Below are 22,238 nucleotides of genomic sequence, written 5' to 3'. Positions count from 1 at the left end.
TCATGGCACTTTGCGCACTTCATACTGATACCCAGAGAGGCTGGTCATCTTATGAATTCCACTTCATTTCTTCCTATTGTGTTGACTTCTTGTCTATGTAAGGTCATTGAACGAATGGTAAACAATAGGCTTCTTTTTGTTTTAGAGTCGAAGAATTTGTTAAATGATCAACAATGTGGCTTCCGTGAATACAGAAGTTCACTAGATCATTTAATGAATTTGGAGCATTGTATTTCAGAGGCGTTTGCCAATAAAGAATTCATGATAGGGGTGTTCTTGGACATCCATAAAGCCTATGACATGACATGGTGGCACGGTATACAAATGAAGCTCTATGCTTATGGTTTAAGAGGAAATTTGCCTATTTTTATTTCAGATTTCTTAAGAGACAGGACTTTCTCTGTCAAATTGCCCCATAACGTAACATCGGATATATTTATCCAGGAAAACGGGGTGCTGCAGGGAAGTGTGCTTAGTCCTACTTTATTTAGCATTATGATTAATGATATTCTGTCATCAGCTCCCATCCCGAGGAATCTTAAATACTCGCTCTACGCTGACTATTGTGCAATATGGCACTCTTCCCGTAATGCACAATTTTCGGCTGGGCAGATTCAAGCAGCCCTTGACTCTGTCCACCAATGGGCCTTGCGGTGGGGATTTAAGTTTTCCATCCATAAGTGTGCCGTTGTAGTTTTTACGACTCATAACGTACCTAATTTGTGCTTAACTTTGGAAAATCAGGCGGTACCTTTTCAAAATTCTGTAAAGTTTTTGGGAATTAATTTTGATCGTCGGTTAAACTTCAATATTCATGTTAATAATTTGATTCCTCATTGTGATAAATCAGTAAATGTCCTCAAGTACCTAGTGGGTACTACATGGGGTGCTGACAGAAAATCTTTATTAATGGTGTATAAGTCCCTTATTCGTTCAAAGCTAGACTATGGCGCACAGGTGCATGGCTCGGGATCCGATGCCACGCTGAAAGGATTGAATGTGTTGCAGAATAAATTTTTGTGAATGTGTTTTGGAGCAGTCCGGTGTATCCATGTAGCTCATATGGAAGTGGAGGCGAATGTGCCTCCCCTCCTTATCCGCTGTGACCACCTGGCATGGTCCTATGGACTCCGAACATCAAGGAAAAGTAATATCGGCAATGTGGCTTGTAACCCCCCTGCGTCAATACCACCACCTTCTGCGGGGGGTGCGTCGGCCATTTGCTGTTCGCCTCCACTTACCGACTCAGGAGCTTGGTGTGGACCTCAGTGACTGTGACAAGTTGGTGCCAAAAAATATAGCGCCTTGGCAGCCACCTGGCTTTTCCATTGACGTATCATGGCTCCCAGCACCAAAGGCCAAGGCACCGGAGGCGGAGGTCCACCACTTGTTTCGTAACATCATCGTGCGTCACTTGGGGTCCCACCAATTGTACACCGACGGTTCCAAGTCGAGTGAATGTGTGGGTGCAAGTGTGTGGTCGACCGAATGTGCCCTCAGGTATCACTTGCCAACTCATACATCTGTGTTTACCTCTGAACTTTTTGCTATTGACAAAGCCATAGACTATGCTCTCAATTCTAGGCATGACTCATTTGTAATATTTTCGAATTCAAAATCTTATACTACTGACTCTCATGAGATCCAGGGCCGCATCGTTAATAAGTTGCATTCATGCAACAAGTCATTCACTCTGATCTGGGTGCCTGGTCATTTTCGTATCTACGGCAATGAACAGGCTGACTTACTTGCAAAGTCGGCTGTGGAGCTCGAGGTCGAGTCTCTCTCTCGGAAAGAAATCAACAAATCTTCTGTGGCAAGGTCAATGGACCAGACTAAATATTCAAACGTGTAAGCCGTACTTGGGCGACTGGGAGACTGCCAACTGTCCCAGTCGCCTGGAAGAAAAAGTGTTGGCTCGATTACGGCTTAATGCCACCTTAATAACTCACATGTAACCTTATATGGAAAAACGATTCCCTACGCACTGTGACATCTGTGATGCAGTGTTGTCTATCAGTCATATCATCCAGCGCTGTCGGCAATTTATTCTTGAACGCGCTTCACTTATAAATTACTGCGGCGCAGCAGACGTCCCCTTCACCCTTTCCACCATCCTGGGTGATGGGGACATTGTTATGACTGATAAATTGATGGCTTTCTTGAGAGAGACCGGACTGATCAGAGTGATGTGACTTTTTTACTATATGGTTTTGTTTTTTATCGAATGTAATTATGTATACATTGTACTATTAAGTAGGGTTGACAGTTGACATATTTGAAATAGTTCCTCCTTCCCACTGATCTACTTCTAATATTGATGTTCCCTTCAGTACACCCCGTTCCTCGACTGACAGTCAGCAGCTGATGAGTGTAAGTGTGCAATATAGAAAGGTATTGGGCACTTGCAGTCGATGGTGGTCTGTTGGCCGAGGTCCTTTACTTTCTGTACATGTTATGTAAATACCTTCTACCACCTTGTTTAAGTTGTTCTAATTAGGGCCGACAGCTGACGTATATGGAAATGTTCCTGACTCGTCTGGTTCTCTTTCATATGTTGATGTCCCCTATATTAGGTTGTGCCTCGACTGACAGTCACCAGGTGATGAGTGCAGGTATGTAATGTAGAAAGGCATTACATATCTGCAGTCGATGGTGTTCTTTTTACCATTAGTATAGGTCTAGCTATTTGTCTCTGTAGGATTTAGTTTAAGTTAGCGATTTGTCTGTTAGGTGATTAGTTTTAAAGTCTTTAGATTGGGTATTTATGTTTATGAATAATGTAAGGTCAAAAAAATAAAAAAAAATAAGAAAAATAATAAAAATAAAAATACAAAAAACAAATAAAATAAAAATTATATATATATATATATATATATATATATATATATATATATATATATATATATATATATATATATATATATATATATATATACATACGTGTGCATGGAAGTGTGTCTGTATATATGCATGGAAGTGTGTGTGTGTGTGTGTGTGTGTGTGTGTGTGTGTGTGTGTGTGTGTGTGTGTATGTATGTATATAATATGTTTGTATATATATGTATATATGTTTATATGTATATACATATATATACACGGCCTTAATGACCAGGGGCTATGGCCCTAAAGGTCGATAGGCCAGAAAAAAATAAACCAAAATATATATATATATATATATATATATATATATATATATATATATATATATATATATATATATATATTACAAGTTTAGTCGGGTGTCAGGTCAGTTTGAATGAAGAGCAGTCGGTTTTGGTGTAGTGTTGTTCGTGAAGTTTGTGAAGAGTTGCTGGCAAGCATCAAGTGTAATTACTATCAGTGAAGATTCTTTTCGGTACTTGTGTAATAAGTGGAATGTTGACAAGCATTAAGTGTACTAACAGTAAAGTGTTGTCAAGCATTAAGTGTAGTAAAGTGTGTATTGCTCCAGTGCTTACGAGAACAGTGAAGAGAAGTTGGAAAGCATTAAGTGGAATTATTTAGAAAATAAAGACAGTGAACTTTAAGGAGCCAGTGTTTATTTTCGCCTCAGCTGATCTTGTGTACTGCACACCTGAAGGCTGACCATAGGAAGCCCAACTCACTGGGCAACGTCCTTCCTGTACTGAACTACTGCTGTTGGAGCCTGTGCCAGTGTGGGGACTGGGACGTAACGATACAAAAGGATATTAGCCTGCCACATCCAAAAATACATCGCTAAGGAAATGGTGTTGAGGAACTTCCTTTGTCAGTGATAATATGGGACGAAATCTACCGTTCCTTCAGACCTGGGTTCGGTTCCACGTGGGGGTGGACATTTTACCAACTAGTTCCCTGGGTTCCTGTGTGAGGGATTGTGCTGGATGAGGACTAAGCGTACTGCCTTTCACCCATCGGCTTATAGTCGCGTTGCTAACGGGTCCCAACCCCTGGGTTCCCTTCTTTATTAACTTTTGAGCATGCCCTGTTCCCTCCTATGCTGAGGACACTGGTCACTAATGGGTTAAGATGGTGCAGAGTGAGTTATGTCTGCTCAGGTGTTCCCACATGTTCACACCCCATCAAAGCAAAACATCTCGGGTCCTTTGCATGGTTCTCTTTCTATTCGGGTACGTTATGGCACAATGGCTGACTATGCTGCATAAAATACCCCGGGAATAGAAGAAATAATATACAGTACAGAAGACATCCCAATACATATCTATCTATCTATCCATCCACCTGTCGCCAAATGCCTTAATCCTGTAAGAGGCGATCATAACAACAAAAATCGCCTCCTCGTCACCTTGTCTTCTGCCATCGGCTGCCCTCCCTCCAACTCACATACCCATTCTTCCTATATTCCTTCACTCAATTCCGTCATCTCATCCTTGGTCTGTTCCTCCTCCTTTCCCCTCCACCTCGCTCACATACACTTGTCAAGTCAGTACGTCATTCTCCTTCCTCTCCACAAGGCCAAAGCATTTCAAAATATCTTTCTTGTCCATGGAGGTATAATAAGAGTAGAGGCGGCAATCAGGCGTGCGGCTCAGTAGGGAAGGAAGCCAGGTTGGGCTGGTCGCCACCATATTGGTAGGGGGTAGTGTGTGCGCGCCAGACCGCCACTACACCCAACTTAAAGTATTTAATCATATTTCATTACAGACAAATAAAAGGGGGCCATTTTTGCAGTCTAATTATATTTTTAATAATTCACTTTACTTTTCAGATTGAATGTTACATGATCTATGAATTCATCAGTTCATTCACTGCTCTTCATTGCATCATTAGACTGCTCTGTATACTGTAGAATACTTACAGGCAAGGAGGTTTACCTCCATGCGTACAGACCACTAAACAGAATCAGTTTATTAAGGGTCTGACGAGTTTTCCTACTTTTCTTGTAGATTATAGGTGTATTGTTTCCTACATTGGAATACTTTACATTAAGATGGATTTCACAGGTTGCATTGATCAACAAAAGAAGATGATTACTCAATAGATCCGTGTCAGTCATATGAGGAAGAAGCTCAGGAAAAAAAAATGTTTGGACAACTAATCAATACAGTCTGGAAATTTTTTTTTAGCTTACTGCAGGAAACTACTTTGTCTTCGGGGTTAGAAGCAACATATAAAAGCGCACTTTAGATCGCTATAATGTAACTATTCACACAATGACTTCCCTGTGAAATGTGATTCTGTTATCTGATTTTTTACTATCCTCTTGTCTACAATCAAAAGCAGCATAGTGATGATGCATTGTCAGAAGCTTCTGACCTTCCTCCTCACTACGTCAGCTCTCACTAACATTATTTAGTTAGCTGCCACAATAAGGAAGCTTTATCATGTTTATTATTCTTTTCTGCCTTTCAGCCACTAAGGCCAAAGTCTCTTGTCACTAAGGAATATATATATATATATATATATATATATATATATATATATATATATATATATATATATATATATATATATATATATATATATATATATATATATATATATATATATATATATATATATATATATATATATATATATATATATATATATATATATATATATATATATATATATATATTTGCACATAAAGTACATAAAGATACATGTACATACACCCACACACATACATAAGATACATTCACACATACAACCTTGTCTCATTTAATGCTAGTAAAACCAAATATATACAATTTACTAATAGGCAGATATTGCCAGATTCGTACATTACCTTCAGTGCTACTAATATTCCCATCTCCAAAAGTATTGAAATTCTCGGCGTCTCACTTAACAATGCCTTACGCTGGACCTCTCATGTTAGATCACTTGCTATAACCGCCTCAAAGAAACTTAGATTATTGTACAGAGTCCGTAACATCCTCACTGACGAGCAGTTAGCTATAATTTATGAGAGTCATGTGCACTCTCAGCTTGAATATTGCTCACCCTTGAGGAATGGATGTGGAAAGGTTGCATTAAAACAACTAGACAAAATTCAGATCAAAGCTGTTACAATTATTAACAACCCTGCCATTACAATTAAACTATCTCCCCTACAAGCAAGAAGGAACGTTGCCTCCCTTGCATTATTTTACAGGTATTTTTATGGCAAGTGCTCAGACGAAGTTGCTTCCATGATGCCACCTCTCCATGTCTTCCCTCGTGCTACACGGGCATCTGGTAGCGCTCATGACTGGAATGTCACTCAGCCATAGTGCAGAACTTCTGCCTATCAGAATTCTTTCATTCCCTGAACTGCATCTCTCTGGAACTTGCTTCCCCAGAGTTGTTTCCCTCCAAACTTCAACCCACAACTGTTCAAGTCTAACTGTTACATATATTTTATGAACAGAGGACACCAGTAATCTGCTGTATGGATTATTTTTTTTAAATCATTTGTTTTTCCTCCCTCTGTTCTGTTATCTGGAAAAAAATAACACACCTAGATACACACAATATATTCACATACATATGTATACAGTATTATAATTTTGTTTTTAACTTTGCTCCAGTGGGGGCGCCAGTGAATTTAAGTCAATGCAGCCAAGATGGTTGATAATAAAATAACTCCCCCACTGAAATTGGACGGAGTGTGGGAATCCCAAAGGAAACACCACGTATTGTGATGCTCTTACATCTTTTAGACCCACAGCGGCGAGGCGGCACCGAGACCTCTCCCTTAGAGTTGTTTAATCGACCTGATTGTATATTACAAACTGTCATTCTGCATTTATTTGTCAACCATCGAGGCTGTATTGACTATAATTCACTGGCATCTCCACTGCAGTGGGTTGGGGTGTGGCAGTCCGAACGGAAACATCACGCACTGTGATGCTGTCACACCTTTTAGACCTGCAGTGGTGAGGTGACTACAAGGCCTCTCTCTTAGAGGTGTTTAATCAACCTGATGGTATATTACAATATATATATATATATATATATATATATATATATATATATATATATATATATATATATATATATATATATACTCATACATATACATACACCCATACACGTACGTATATACTTTCACAGCTACATACACACCTACATACACACATACATATAAATACATATGTATATACTGTATATTCTTTTTATTATAGACCTATATATTTTTTTTATTATTTTAACTTAATTTATTCATTTTTCTTTTCTTCATAATTATTAGAGTACATATATGAAAAAACCCTAATCCTAAAATTAATAAACCTAACAGACTATCACGGTATATAAAGGCTGTTTAAACAAGATTTCAAGAACTTCAGGTAACTTCTTGTGTAATCAACAAGACCTGAAAGCAAAGGTGTTGAAGAAAGTATGTGTAAAAGTTACATTGTCTCAATAACCAACTGTATGCTTAACTGTAACCATATTCCTTTTAGATTATAAGAGGGACCACAGCTATATATTTGGAAAGTTACAGCTTTAAAGCTTTTGTGATTTTCTCTAAAATGTGTTTCAAAGAAAAAAAAAAACTGAGTATATTTGAATTCGGAACTTTCCACAAGGCTAAGTGGCAAAATATTAAGCCAAACTTGTTCACGAAAAATTTTTATTATAAGATTTTCAACCAAATAGCTGTATCTCTATTAGTTTCTGAGATATTTCAATTTTAATTATGCAGTTTATAGAATAATGAGTATATCTCGTTCAAAAACAGGTCAAGGTCATTTATATTTGGCACAAAGACTTGGGTTACCCTAGGTTACAATTTCGGATACATCAAACAGAAACAACCCGCCCACCAGCGAGGTGGTGTAATGCTCTCCACATCTGGTAACACTGATAGTTGTGGAACTTTACAAGGTTTCATTCGGTAGCTAAGACAAACGAAACACGATGGTCTTTGCCACTGTTCCCAGTTATTGGTTGTATGAAAACAATGTCCCGTCTGACAAAATACTGAAAATAACAACGTTTTGTGTACATGGTAATAAAATTATTTCACTCTATACATTTTCGTATTTTATTCACATGAAACACAGGTTTCATAAGAGTGACTTTCGACAAACATCATGAACCATAGAGCATTTACCCACAGCCAGAGTCTAAGCCATTACAACGTTATCTGCATTCCCGCACCTGTCATAATAAACACAAAATTACCGTGACACCCCTCCTCCCTAACTGTGAACCTAAAACTGCTAGAGTTCACCCTGGAGAGGAAAAGTGGTGTCAAAAACGTCACATGCAACTGCGCAAAACGTCATTTTTCGCGTGCATGCAGTCAGCTGGGCCGATACCCAGCGGGTAGGCCTGCAGCAATTCAATATGGGCCTTGAGTCAGTGGTGAGTGGAGGTGCTGCTCCAGTCCCTCCCATATGCGAGTCTGCTGGGCACGAAAACGACCCCAGCTTACCTTGTAAGTTTTTTTTATTGTTTTCAGCATCTTGCCAATTTCCGCCTTATAGCACAGTGTAATAAAGTTTGCTTTATGATACTCATACACAACTCGGTCAGATGTTTGTACCTCACGATACAACTTTACATAATGATTTTTTGGTGGCATCTATTGCATTCTGAGTCCCTCGTTCCTATGGTAGCACTGTTCTTAGATGATATGGGCACATGTATATAGATTTTCGTGCCGATCCCTGTATATTTAGGTATCCCTATGAATTTTTGGAGGTGGGGGATGATTTTTTGTGGTATAGAAACTTACCATATTTTATTTTTCGGCCCCTATGGGCACTCCTACCACAAGGACGTCGACTCTTCCCCTCCATACCGTCCAAGGGGCAACCCTCTCAGGAAACGTAAATTTTTTTTTATTTTTACCATTCACTTTTTTATGTAATTTATTTTGGTAATAAACTTAATAAAATACTAAATACCATGCGATTTTCAGAAACTTTTCACCTAGTATTAAGGGACAGTTGCTTGAATTTTGAACATGTGTAGACAAATTCTCCAACCGCAGCTTTACAAACACTTTATTTCTAAAGTTGTTGGACCACATTCGGTACCAGGTTACATTTAAAAACATGATTTTGAAGGTTACCTGTCCAGAGTTAATTGACGCAATTTCATATGACGTGCCGCCACAAAAGAGGCAGGGTGGGACGCAGGGAAGGCGGGTGGGTGAGTAGGGGGCAATGGTGGTCTGGTTGGTAAGAGGGGAGTGGGGCTTTATAGGAGACAAGTGACGGGGTGGGGCAGAGTGGACTGTGCCTGGAAGCTAGGATGGGTTGGGTAAATGACACTGGCGACATGATGCAAAAGCAGCTATAGTTTAGCTCTGATTATGAAATTTGATAGTCTGGCCGTTGTTCGTTTTGTAGACTTTGGCACGTTAAGCACTCAACCACCATGTTTTATTATATCGTCCATAGGATGACCTACTACCAATGGGGTGGCACATTATATAAACTCTGCATTATTAGTGTATGGTGACGACTGTGTCATCACTTGGCGATAAATGAAATGCCACTAGAATGTTTTTCTGATGTCACACCTGTTGCCATAGCGATTGGAAGCTATTCTTGTTGCGTTTACGTCATAACATCATGGACGACGAGTGTCATTTCGGAAGCAGAGTATGAAGAAGGAGGAATTTTGTCATGTCACAATATATATAATAGTTAACAGTAGTGATTCGTGCCTATGGTTCTCGTTAATATATGTATGGCAGGGATATAAACGAAAACGTGATTACCTGTACTAAGTTTTTTTTTTTTAATTGAGGGGAAGATGCACTTGACAGGTTGGTGATGATTGGCTGAATGCAACATGTCCGAATAACATGTACTAACCCAAATTTCCCCCTCAGATATATGTTGTCAATGAACAATTCTAACGTGTAAAGAGATTATGAAGTAATGTTGCATTCACCCAATCAACACCAACCTGTCAAGTGCATCTTCGCCTCGATAAAAAAAAAATAAATAAAAAACTGAGTATACGGAGAAATGGAGTGGGTCCCAGAGCACAGATGGCGATCCTAGGGTGGGCTAATAGGTGGGTAGAGAGACGCCTTATCAGCTGTATTACGTGTTCTTTATGTCTAATTACTGTAAAACTTATACTGATAGAGTAAAACGTGGTATGTAGGACATGTAACTGTTAAGCAATCTGATTCACAACCTCAGTGTGTGCCCCTCCCTCTTTCCGACAACTGCGTGCACGCAGACATGGGTACTGACGGGGAGGGGAGATGGCCATAATGTCTGCTACACCATGAACAGTTCATCACATGTTTGTACATCAATGACAGTGATTCATCTGTTTTTTTAAACGGATTGCAATATACGCCAGGACAACAGCTCGTTGTTCGGACACTGCTGTGGTGTGTGCCTTAGAATTTGCTCTCCATGACCAGGGCAATGATCCACGTATTTATCTTTAACCCGTCTATTTCATAGTGTGAACGCTACTTGGTTGTTTAGCATAACAAAACACACTGCAGATAAAGTGTGTGCTTGCTTTTAATACATGCAATTGTTGTAACTAATGGCACAGTTGATTTAATATGGACGTGCTCAGATTGGATAACTGGAGACATCACAAGCTTCTTCCACCTTTATTGGCTCGAGGATTTGTGATGGAATGACTGAGGCATACAACAGTCGTTCAGTACGAGCCTAAATATAGCTAACAATAAAAGGCAATGTGTAAAATCATTAGCCAAACACGGCATACAGAAAACGGTAACATAAACCTGAGTTCAGTAAATCCACCTTTATTTTACATCGGTGACATACCCCTGCACAGTTGCTGAGGTTACATACGGATTTATACATGGGTTTATTTATTTTCTGTATTTATTTATTGTACACGGGTACAATTCTCATGTGTGGGAAGGCTCCCCACATAGAGCGTTTCTCAGCAAGGTGGAGTCAAAGAAATTTCGTCTCATTAACTCTTCTCCTCTTACTGCCTCCCTTCAGTTTCTGTCTCTTCCCCGCACTGTTGCATCTTTACCTTTTTGCTATCGCTACTTCAATGGTCACTTCTTCTCTGAACAGTCCACTTGCATCGCTCCATCTCTACGACGGGCGCGTAGCACCCGTCTGGCAACAAACTCTCATCCCTTTTCTGTCCAACTCTCTAATGCAAGAGTTAACCGTTACTCCCAATCCTTCATTTTGCAACAGGTCATCTCTGGAACTGTCTCCCTTTGTCTATATTTCCTACTTCCTATGATTTCCAGTCTTCCAAACACACTGTGTCCATGCATCTCGAAATGAACTGATCTTGAATTTGGCACTCTGTTGTATCTTTTTTTTTCTTTTTTTTCTTGGAAGTTACTGTTTGTGGCTGCTGCTGGCCTTTGGTTCGTTCTTCCTTCCATAAAAAAGTAATGAGAACCATAGGGACCATCATTATCGTCAAACTGTTAGTATCTATTGGTGATAAAGGAAAAATCTACATAGGTGTATCCCTACTCTGGTTACGATATCACTCGTCATCCATGATGATGCTACTGAATAGGCAACAAGACTATGATAATAGCTGTAACATCTGACAAACTGCAGGAACTTGTAATGTACTTGCACGTTAACAAATAGTCCCCATACTCATAATAAGTCACCATACTCATAATACAGGGATACTGAGCCACCCAGTGAAAAGTGTGTCGCAAATTGTTACAAATCATGACGGTCAAGTAAAACACGCGGCAATGTCAACATAAGGTTTCATAGTTTGACTGTAAACTTTCATATTCTCCATGAAACAATGATTTGGCCCAGTCATCAGCTTGTAATCTATCCCTCCCATTGTGCCTTGTCGTCTATCAAAGCCCACCGTCCCCTAACCCCAAATTCGACCACTACTGCCCCCTTCCACACCCATCTCCCTCCTCCTTTCTCCCATGTCCCCCACCACAGCCCAGCCGCCTCCTGTGGCGCCACCTCCTGTATGTGGTGAACTTGCTTCGATTTCAAAGGTCTACCAATGTCAGTTTCACGGTAGGGAGGATGAGCGTCACGATAATTCTCCGTTCCTTGATTGCTGTGGGGAAGCTTAGAGCTATGACTCATATGATGAATTATTAACTGTTGCATGGTTCATGACTCAAACTAAACCACTCATGAAATCCCTGTCATTCATTCATGAGGGTGTATTGTGTGACGTAATATAAAAAATTACCATAATCATGACATGCTATTATCAATATATTTTCTGTTGGAACTTTGCATATACATTATATTACTACCAATAACTGCACACAGCGGCAATAATCACTGCTTTCGGTTCGTCCTAACTAACTAGGGAAACCTGGTGAAGTTCCATACTTATCAGTGTTACCAGATGCGGAGAGCATTACACCACCTCGCTGGTGGACGAGATGTTTCTGTTTGATATGTCAGCAACTGTACCTTCATGTGTAAATCGAAGATAAAATAAGTGCAAAGAAAAATAATAATAACGACGATAATAATAAGCTTCGCCAATTATCTGGCGAAGTGTCTCACTATAAGAAACATTCCTAAAGTTGACCTCACCTGCTGATATTCCAATAGTTGGCTTCACCTGCTGCAAAAAAGGTTTCTCCAAAGGGTCCCTCCATGGTCCCGCCCATGGAGGTAAAATACTGTAGGGACCTCCTTGGTCCCGCCACTGTCAAGGGACCTCACAATTTCCTGCCAGTATATCGGGTACTAACTCATTCGGCCTTCACTCAGCATGACTAATAGTCACCTCCACCCTTGTTTTACCTCCATGCTCTTGACACCTTGAATCACATCCTAACAGTGGATAACTTAATTAAAAACTAAAAAATAACCCATACAAATCATCTCTAATCTTTTTTTCACGGATCACCTTTTCTCATGGTTAATTTTGGCACAATGGACACGGCATCTTTCATGACAATATCCATCTCCTGCAGTTCAAATAGTCTCTAATATGCTATATAAAATCGCCTGCAAACACCAGAGCAGTATACCAAATACATTAAAGTACTCAATAGCTTTGAAATCCAATCTGCGCATAAACATCTTTTGGTCTTTTACAAGAATCACCTTTTGAACTTAGGTGTGGTACAAAGGACGTAGCTTCGCCTTGAGAGACCCGAGAGAATGAGGGAACAACATGGAGAGTTGATGGCATAGAAATGTAATACATCTTTTAAAAATCAATAAAAGCTCTGCTCTTTCTTCAGGACTCGTAGGTTCAAATGGTCTGGTGTGGCAAAATGGACGTCGCTTTGCCCTACGGCACCTGAAAGACTTTGGCATGGGCAAGATCAAGTTGGAAGGCACCATTGAGCGGGAGGTCTCGGCGCTCTTGGACCATCTCGGCAACACGGCGGGAAAACCTAATGAGCTGGGCCATAACATAAACGTGGCCGTCGTGAACGTCATTTGGAAACTGGTTGCAGGTGCGTGGGTCTTCATTTTCATTTTTGTGGTGCTGGAGACGGACGTTTCACGCGGCTGCACCGGTATAGCTGAGTAGTTCCTCGTCCCTCAGTTCTTCTCTTCCCTAAAAGATCAGTCCACCATGTTCACGTTCAGATAAACCTGGGGTTGAAACTGTTACCACAACAACAACAGTTACTACTACTACTACTTCTTTTTTTATAATCACCTCCATCCACTGGCGAATTATATTGTGAAGATCAAAACCAACCTTCCTAATACAGTTCACCATTTGCAGTTGTAATGTGAAGGTTAACACTATCCCTCATATTACAATCCACTGGCCCCAAGCACCCCAGCAGCTGTGGTTACCAATCATCTACTATTACTATTATTATTTTATTTTATATTTAATGATATTACAGTGTAAATAAAGACATTAAACTATTGGAGTCGCTGGTGTATGCGACTCTCGACCACTGTAGCTTCGTAATCCATACCCGCCAGAGAGACAGGCCTGAGGGCTGATGATCTTGTGACCCTGAGACACAGCAGTGCAGACCTCACGAGGGAGAATGAAGTCGACATCTCATTCACGCCATAACAGAACTCTGCGGTTGACATTTCTTCTCAGGAAGAACCTCTGCCAGTCTCAAGTAGAATCTCACCGCCTCTGGAACCATACCCTGATGTGAATACAAGGGGAGTGAAGCGACATTGGTCCACATGTTGGATCCATTCTTGATAGTTTCAGTTCTTTTCTTGTTCATTCTTTTTGTGTGCAGCTTCGAAGAGACAGTTCGCGATGACATGCTGCCATGGGACCAAATATCCTGATGTCGAAGAACGCCCTCTGCCCACATGTCCAGATACCTCGAGCACTGACGTCCACTCTTGGATCATATGATGTGTTTGCTGTTCTATGGGTAAAATGCTCGCCGTCCAGGGGTAGCAAAGCTGGCTTAATCGTGACATCATGGCATATTTCCTGCAGCATTATGGCAGTGATGTCGTGTACTTCATTATGTCGGATGCTAACAAAGCCTCCCTTCTTGCATACCATTGCATGGTTTGTATCAAAGGCAGTGCCACAGGCACAGTGTTGAGGTAGGTTCTCTATTGGCCATCCATATCTCAAGGCTATGGCATCTAAATTCATGTTTGTTGAAGTGGAAGCCTTTTGCCTTGAGCGGCAGGGTTGTGAGCCAGTTCAATGTCCCAACCTATTGTGCAATTTCAACTCTTCTGCACTGGTCTGGTGTTAGATGTTCAATTATATGCTGCAGCTGGTCCTTTTGTCTTGCTTCATACTCCTTGCTTATCTGTGTCTCTATGTCTTTCGGCCTTTGGTGGTCGATTTCACTCGTCTCAACCTTGGCGCAAATCTTCTGTGACAAGGATTCGGTGAGCCTCAGTAAATTTCTGTGTTCGTAGCTTGCCACGGCTGCTGAATTTATAATGCCAAGGCCTCCCATCCTGGGTGATAGTGCTAGAAGATGGAGATGTGGCCATTAATTAGAGATGGGAGGAATGAATCCCTGATAGCATCCTTCAGTGGTTGTAGCAGCAGCTCGATGTCTGGTATGGTCCTGATGACAAAGGTCTACTTGTGCTTTACACCATAGGTAAATGCGCTCTATGCTGCATGGGGTTCTGTTTTTGCGTGGCTGGATAATAATTCATATATTATATGAATTTCTTCTACCCATGTCTTTACCTTATCACTCACATATTTGTCTTTGAATTCCTTAGTTCCAATCACAGCACCCAGATGCCTCTGACCTTCCTTGGTCATTATCATGTTTGTGCCTCTAAAGGCATCCTGTGCATCTTGATAGTATGCTGGTTTCACGATCAAGATGGACTTACTTGCGTTAGGGTAGTAACCTATTTCAGGGCCATGAGATGTTACAAAGTCCCATCAATTCCTCACATCCTCCATCTTGCCAGCACCTGTGAGATCATCTGCATAGGCTACCTGTTTTACATTGGTGGCCTCGTATTTGATCTGTTGTTGTAGCACTGTCATCGCCAAGGCGTACATAGCCATGGCAATGGGGTCCCCCTGGGTAGTTCCTTCTGTGGATTGGATTACACCGACATCGTGAGCAGCTGTCTTACCCACAATGTAGAGGTCTGCTGGTTCTTTGTAGGTGTTTTCCACATATTGGGCAAATGCTGGGCATTTAACCTTGATGTTGTGCAGCATTGCCTCCCGGTTGATGGAATTAATTGCATTTGAGGCATCAACTAATATTACTGCCTGACAGTCCTCTTCCTCATACTACACTTCAGCTACTACTACGACTACTACTACTACTATTGAGCAACAACAACAACAACAACAACAACAACAACAACAACAACTACTACTACTACTACTACTACTACTACTACTGGTAGTACTACTACTACTGGTTGTAGTACTACTACTACTACTACTACTGGTAGTACTACTACTACTGGTTGTAGTACTACTACTACTACTACTACTACTACTACTACTACTACTACTACTATTGAGCAACAACAACAACAACAACAACAACTACTACTACTACTACTACTACTACTACTACTACTACTGCTACTACTGCTACTACTACTACTACTACTACTGCTACTACTACTACTACTACTACTACTACTACTACTACTGCTAGTACTATTACTACTACTACTACTACTACTACTGCTACTACTACTACTACTGTTGAGCACCACCACCAGCACCACCACCACCACCATCACCACCACCACCACCACCACCACCACCAACTACTACTACTACTACAACTACTACTGCTACTACTACTACTGCTACTACTATTACTACTAATACTGTACTAATACTACTACTGTTACTATTACCGCTATCCTGCTGATGTGGTGAGCATACTGTTTTCTCTCTCTCTCTCTCTCTCTCTCTCTCTCAGTAGGCTTATTATTACCCGTCCCCGCCACGTAGGGACTCAGGGACGGGTATTGTTTTTACCCAGTTTGTGTGTTTGTTTCCCTTTCCCGCCCCGTAGGAGCTCTGGGACGGATATTATTTTCACTCAGTTTGTTTTTTTGTTTGTTTGTCTGTCTGTTAACAGATTTACTAGAAACCTACAGGTGCACTTTTGACTAAAATTACAGGGACGATGGGTTATGACCTTCTGATCATCTGATTAAACTTTGGGCCTAATTGGGCCAAGGCCAAGGCTGTAGAACCCAAAAAGGGGAAAAAGAGGGGGATGGGTAAAACTTTTTTCGCCATAACTCCTTTCAAATATGTCATATTAACATAAAACCAAAACCTAAAGGTGCCCTTTCAAATCTGCACCCTACAATATGCCTCATTACATCAGGGGGTTCACCCCCAAGGTAGCAGTAAGGGGATCAGTGTCAGGTGGGTCGGCCTAAAAACTGAATTGGACATAAAATCGTCAGTTTTCGCCCGATTAACGCCAAATTTGATATGTGGCACCTTAGACTAGATATCCTGTTGTGTTTATATGTCAGCACTAAAATGGCTGCCGGGGAAGGGTTTGTTGTGCCTTGGCACCGCTTCTTGTTTATTTATTTATTTATTACCCGTCCCCGCCCAGGAGGGACTCGGGCAAGGGTATTGCTTTCACCCGGTTTGTCTGTTTGTTTGTTACCTGTCCCTGCCCCGGAGGGGTTCGGGGACGGGTATTGCTTTCACCCTGTTTGTCTGTTTGTGTTTCTGTCTATCACCTATCAACTTTATGCGACAACTACTGGGTGCGATTTTGAGTACAATAACAGCGATGATGGGCAACGATTTTCTGATTATGAAAATAATTTTTTGGCCAAATTGGACCAAGGATGTAGGCTCATTTTTTTTTTTTTTTTTCACCAGAACTTCTTTCAGATTCGTCATATTGACATGAAACCAAACCTAAAGAGTGCATCTTTCAAATATGCATCCTGTAACATGCCTCATTACATCAGGGGAGTCATCCCCCAGTTAGTAGTAGGGGGGTCAATGTCAGGTGTGTTGGCCTAAAATTTCAAATGGCCAAAAATCATAAATTTTCACCCGATAAACTCCAAATTTGATATGTGACATCTTTCACTAGATATCCTGTTGTGTTTATACGTCTCCTCTAAAATGACTGCCGGGGACGCGTTTCCATTGAATTGGCACCGTTACTTGTTTGTTTTTTGTATGTCTGTCTGTCCGTTAACAACTTCCGCGAAAATTACTGGTGCGACTTTGACTAAAATTATAAGGATGATGGGTTATGACCTTCTGATCAAGCGATAAAGTTTTGGGCCTAATTGGGCCAACGCCCAGGCTGTAGGCCCCCAAAACGTAAAAAGATAAACAGTGATAGGTAAAAGTCATTTTTCTGCCATAACTCCTTTCAATTTCGTCAAATTGACATGAAACCAAAACCTTAAGGTGTTCCTTCTTTACCCTTGCACAATTGTTGACTCTATAAACGGGTATCATCCGCCCCTGTGTGGAGTACAACTCACATGTGTGGGGAGGTTCCCCACATACAGCTCTTCTCAATAAGGTGGAGTCAAAGGCTTTTCATCTCATTAGCTATCCTTCACTTACTGGCTCCCTTCAACCTCTGTCTCTTCGCCGCACTGTTGCATCTTTATCTCTTTTCTATCGCTACTTCTGTGGTCACCGCTCCTCTGAACTGTCTGCTTGCATTCCTCCACCCCTACGACGGGCGCGTAGCACCCGTCTAGCAGCAAACTCTCATCCCTTTTCTGTCCAACTCTCTAATGGAAGAGTTAACCGTTACTCCCAGTCCTTCATTTAGGCAACAGGTCAACTCTGGAACTGTCTCCCTTTGTCTGTACTTCCTGCTTCTTATGATTTCCAGTCTTTCAAACGCAGTGCGTCCAGGCATCTCAAAATGATTGGATCTTGAATTAGGCTCTCTCTTGTATTTTGTTTTTCTCTTGGGAGGAACAGTTATTGCGGGGCTCGTTGCCTTTGGTTTCTTCTTCCTAGCATTAAAAACAGAAAAATCTTTCAAATCTGTATCCTATAACATGCCTCATTACATCAAGGGCATCACCCTCCAGTTAGTGGTATAGGGTCAATGTCAGGTGGGTCGGGCCTAAAATTTCAAATAGTCATAAAATCGTCAATTTTCACCCGCTTTACTCCAGATTTGATATGTGACGCCTTTGACTAGATAACTGTTTGGGTTTATACGCCAGCGCAAGAATGACTGCTTGGGACGGGTTTGCAGTGCCCAGCATCTCGTCTTGTTTTTGTTTTGTAAATGCAGTTCTCTCTCTCACTCTCTCTCTCTCTCTCTCTCTCTCTCTCTCTGTTATTGCTTGAACATGAACATATAACGAACACTAAATGTGCTTCGAAATTCAAATTAATTCTAAGATACTTTAATAATTTTTCTCACACAATAAAATCAAAGAATGACTCATATCATGGTGTCACTAACGAAGAGGTCATCCACTTTGGAGAGATGTGTGTTGAATGTCTATGCTATTGACAACTCTTGATAAGTAGTGCCTAAGTTACTGAATGATAAAAATTCATAGTAGCACACATTAGAAATAGTAATAGTAATAGTAGTAGTTTCAATGGCAGTAGTAGTAGAAGTAATAATAGTAATGTTAGTAGTAGTATTAGTAGTAGTGGTAGTAGATGTAGTTTCAATCCCAGACTCATCTGGACGTGAACCCTGTGGACCTCAGGTTGACGTCCCCCTCCTCCTGCACCATCCTCCTTCAGGGGATAGAAAGGGGACTGAGAGATGTTTGCTTAATCGGGCAGCTCCACCTACCGGTTATACCAGTGCTACCACTTCAAGGCGTCCCTCTCCATCACCGATACATACCCAACAACACATTAGCGTAACGGCATAAATGACAAAGTGATAATGTAATTCACCAAAATTATCATGGCGGACATTGGCGCTTGTTTACTACTACTGCTATACCACTACTACTACTACTACTACTACTACTACTAAGCAAATAATAACACACACACTCGTATCCAACCCCAGACCGGCGCTACGACATCAACGACGAAGAGATCAGTTATTTCGCCAGCCTCATCGATAGCGACTTCGACGAGATACAGGGCCCCATGGCACTGCTGGATCATATGCCCTGGCTCATACCCCTACTGCCACAGGTCATCAAGAACAAGTGGATGAACGTGAATAAGGTCATACAACACATCAACACCGTGTGTGATTTTTTAAGGGTGAGATGTTTAGTGTTTTATTTACTTTCTCTCTCTCTCTCTCTCTCTCTCTCTCTCTCTCTCTCTCTCTCTCTCGTGATAAAGCCATATAACAGAGACGCTGTTTATTATTTTTCTAAACCTAAAAATGTGGATGATTATGCCTGTTGTGTGGAGTCAGAATTCCAAGGGTTTAAATGGTAGTTGCATGAGAGTGTGCCCTTTAAACTGGACTGTCTTTTGATTAGAGTCTCCTTTTGTCGTTTTTTTCTGGCTCTCTGGACTCTACCTCATCTCAACCTTATGTGAGAAAAGAGACCTGGACGATGGTGATGATGATGGTAAAATCCTGGTTGTTTCATGGTAACGAGAACGGGAAAATCAAGAATGAGGAAGGAATAATTTAAGACAGGAGAACATGTGGCTAACCAACTTCCTCTCAGGTAGACAATCCCAAGTACTCAAAATCAAAGCTCTAGTTTCAGAAAACTATCCTCTGGCGTCTCGCAAGGCTCAATCCTGTGTTATTCTGGTAATTATTCATCTCGAACTTGGAGTCTAGGGTAGCATGTAATAAATAAAAAATAATCTATATGAGCGATTAACAGACTTTTTGTTTTCCTTTAGACAGAATGACATGGGAAGTCCTAATTATAAGATCAGTCTCTGTAACTATTATTCCTATCAAACATCACAAAACGAATGCAGAGAAGCATACCTTTGACAGTAAACATGTATTATATATGTAGTATTATAGACAGACTTAGTGTGATACCATACAAACAACATATGGTTTTTGCACTTTGAGAATACACCGGACTCATTATCACTGGCTACTGATACTGTGACGTGGGTAACTCTCCAAACCCACCTATCCTCGGCCACCCTTCCTCCCACTCACAGTTATCAGAAAGGCGGGGTCTGGCTGTTGCTTCGTGACTATTCGTCGACCACCAAAGCTCCGAACAGTGGGTAATGCGGAACTTTCCCTGACTGTACAACCTATAGATGGCACTGTAAGCGACTGAAAGTTAATATTGACACTAAATGTAGATATTGTATGGAGGATTTCCAATGTAACATTTCCCCCAAGAACCATGGCTCTGGCTTAATAATCTTCGGAGCCTTAGCGTTCCACGTAATCATAGTAGTCATTTTACCTACTTTCACCGTTTTCACATTTGATGACCCCTGACCCCTGACCTGGCGAATGTAGCACATATGTGTACGTAGAAAGTTGTATTACAAGTCATTGTCAATAAGCATGCTAAGTTTCATTCAATTCCATCAAGCCACTTGGGAACAAGGGGGGCATTTTTGGAAACCGGTACTGGTTGATAGGGATGCTGAGGCCAACTTTCTCAGGGTTGCCACTCGAAAACTAGAGGAGAGAGAGTAAAATGGATGGCACACTTCTGATAGGGAGTGACCTCAAGATTACATTTATAGAAGTAAGATTTCTATGCCCATTAGTAATGCATCTACAGCTCAAAATGTGAAAAGTAAGAAAAAAGTGTTTTTTTCGGCCTTTGCAAGGAAACGAGTTGTGTCCTAACAACAAAACCTTGCAGACACAACAAAACCTTGCAGACACAACTAGGTCATAGTCTGGGTATTTTTCCCATGTTCGGTTATAATCGATTAATTCTGAAGGGTAGAAGTGCATGCCACAATTACACAAGAAACCAGTCAAGAAAATGCAACTAACAGTAAGGGCAGCACGAGCTGGCCAATAACGTATCATGATCTATATCCAACAGAAAGTGATTGAGGATCACCGCAGAACACTGGATCCCAGCCACCCCCGGGACTACATCGATGCTTACATGATAGAGGCAGAGGCACAGAAGGATAACCCAGAATCTACATTCAGGCTAGACTGTGAGTAGACGAGAGGAGAACAGAGTAGATGAGAGCTGAGCAGAAGAGGACAGACTAGAGGAGGGGAAAACAGAGCAGATTAGTATTCAGTAATGTCAAGTAAAGAGCAGGAGATGAGAATTATGAATGGCAGAGTGTGTCAAATAATGGAGAGAGAGGGAGAGAGAGAGAGAGAGAGAGAGAGAATCCTGCCATCATCTCCCAACCTGAAAACCCATTAGCAGTTAGATAAACAGACAAATATAAAGTTTACAAATACATGCACTATTACACTTCTCTTCTAAGCTTAATTCCTAGTCAAATTTTCATCCTTTCATTAAAGATTCCTGTTGAGTTACAAATGCATTCACTCTTTCTCCTATCTAGTCCTAGATTTTGGCCTACACTAACTTCTCCATTTTTTGCCCATCCCCCCCCCCCCACCAGACAAGGACCTTTTGGTATCAGTGAGTGACCTGTTCGTGACCGGGATCCAGAGTACCTCAACCACATTACGCTGGGTGTTTCTGTGCATGGCTCTGTATCCTGACGTGCAGAAGAAGGTGCAGGATGAGATTGACTCTGTGGTTCCTCGTGACTCCCTCCCTGCACTGGAACACAAGGATCGGTGAGTTTTGCAGTCTTACTTTCTCCCTCTCTCATTTTTGTGTCTGGCACTTCACTGCCTCGTTCTCATAACTGAAACTGAAAATGAACCTACACAACGAGGCGCTGTGTACCCTGGGTGGAGTGAAACAGCTATGGCATCCACCCAAGAGCCAAACCTCCTCTCTTTTTTCCCATCAACTTGCCGTAGGGAACACTTTCCATCACTCTCACCGTCGTAAACTATATTTAAACTTTTACATCCTCAGCTTGGTACTACAGCAACT

General features: G+C 41.1%; 1 protein-coding gene across 1 annotated transcript in view; it reads left to right on the top strand.

Moving 5' to 3' along the window:
* Positions 1–8,259: 8,259 nt before the first annotated feature.
* LOC145396230 (cytochrome P450 2L1-like) overlaps positions 8,260–22,238 on the top strand; it is a 32,253-nt gene continuing 18,274 nt past the window's right edge. Inside the window, exons 1-6 of the mRNA XM_080269663.1 lie at positions 8,260–8,350; positions 8,890–9,069; positions 13,094–13,312; positions 19,304–19,506; positions 21,246–21,366; positions 21,793–21,973. Of these exons, the coding sequence (XP_080125789.1) occupies positions 8,260–8,350; positions 8,890–9,069; positions 13,094–13,312; positions 19,304–19,506; positions 21,246–21,366; positions 21,793–21,973 (995 nt within the window). The remainder of the gene's footprint in view (positions 8,351–8,889; positions 9,070–13,093; positions 13,313–19,303; positions 19,507–21,245; positions 21,367–21,792; positions 21,974–22,238) is intronic.

This window comes from Coenobita brevimanus, chromosome 35, assembly GCF_032717465.1.
Source record: "Coenobita brevimanus isolate Jiangsu-jjx chromosome 35, ASM3271746v2, whole genome shotgun sequence".
NCBI lineage: Eukaryota > Metazoa > Arthropoda > Malacostraca > Decapoda > Coenobitidae > Coenobita > Coenobita brevimanus.
This window is presented reverse-complemented; position numbering and strand designations above follow the sequence as displayed.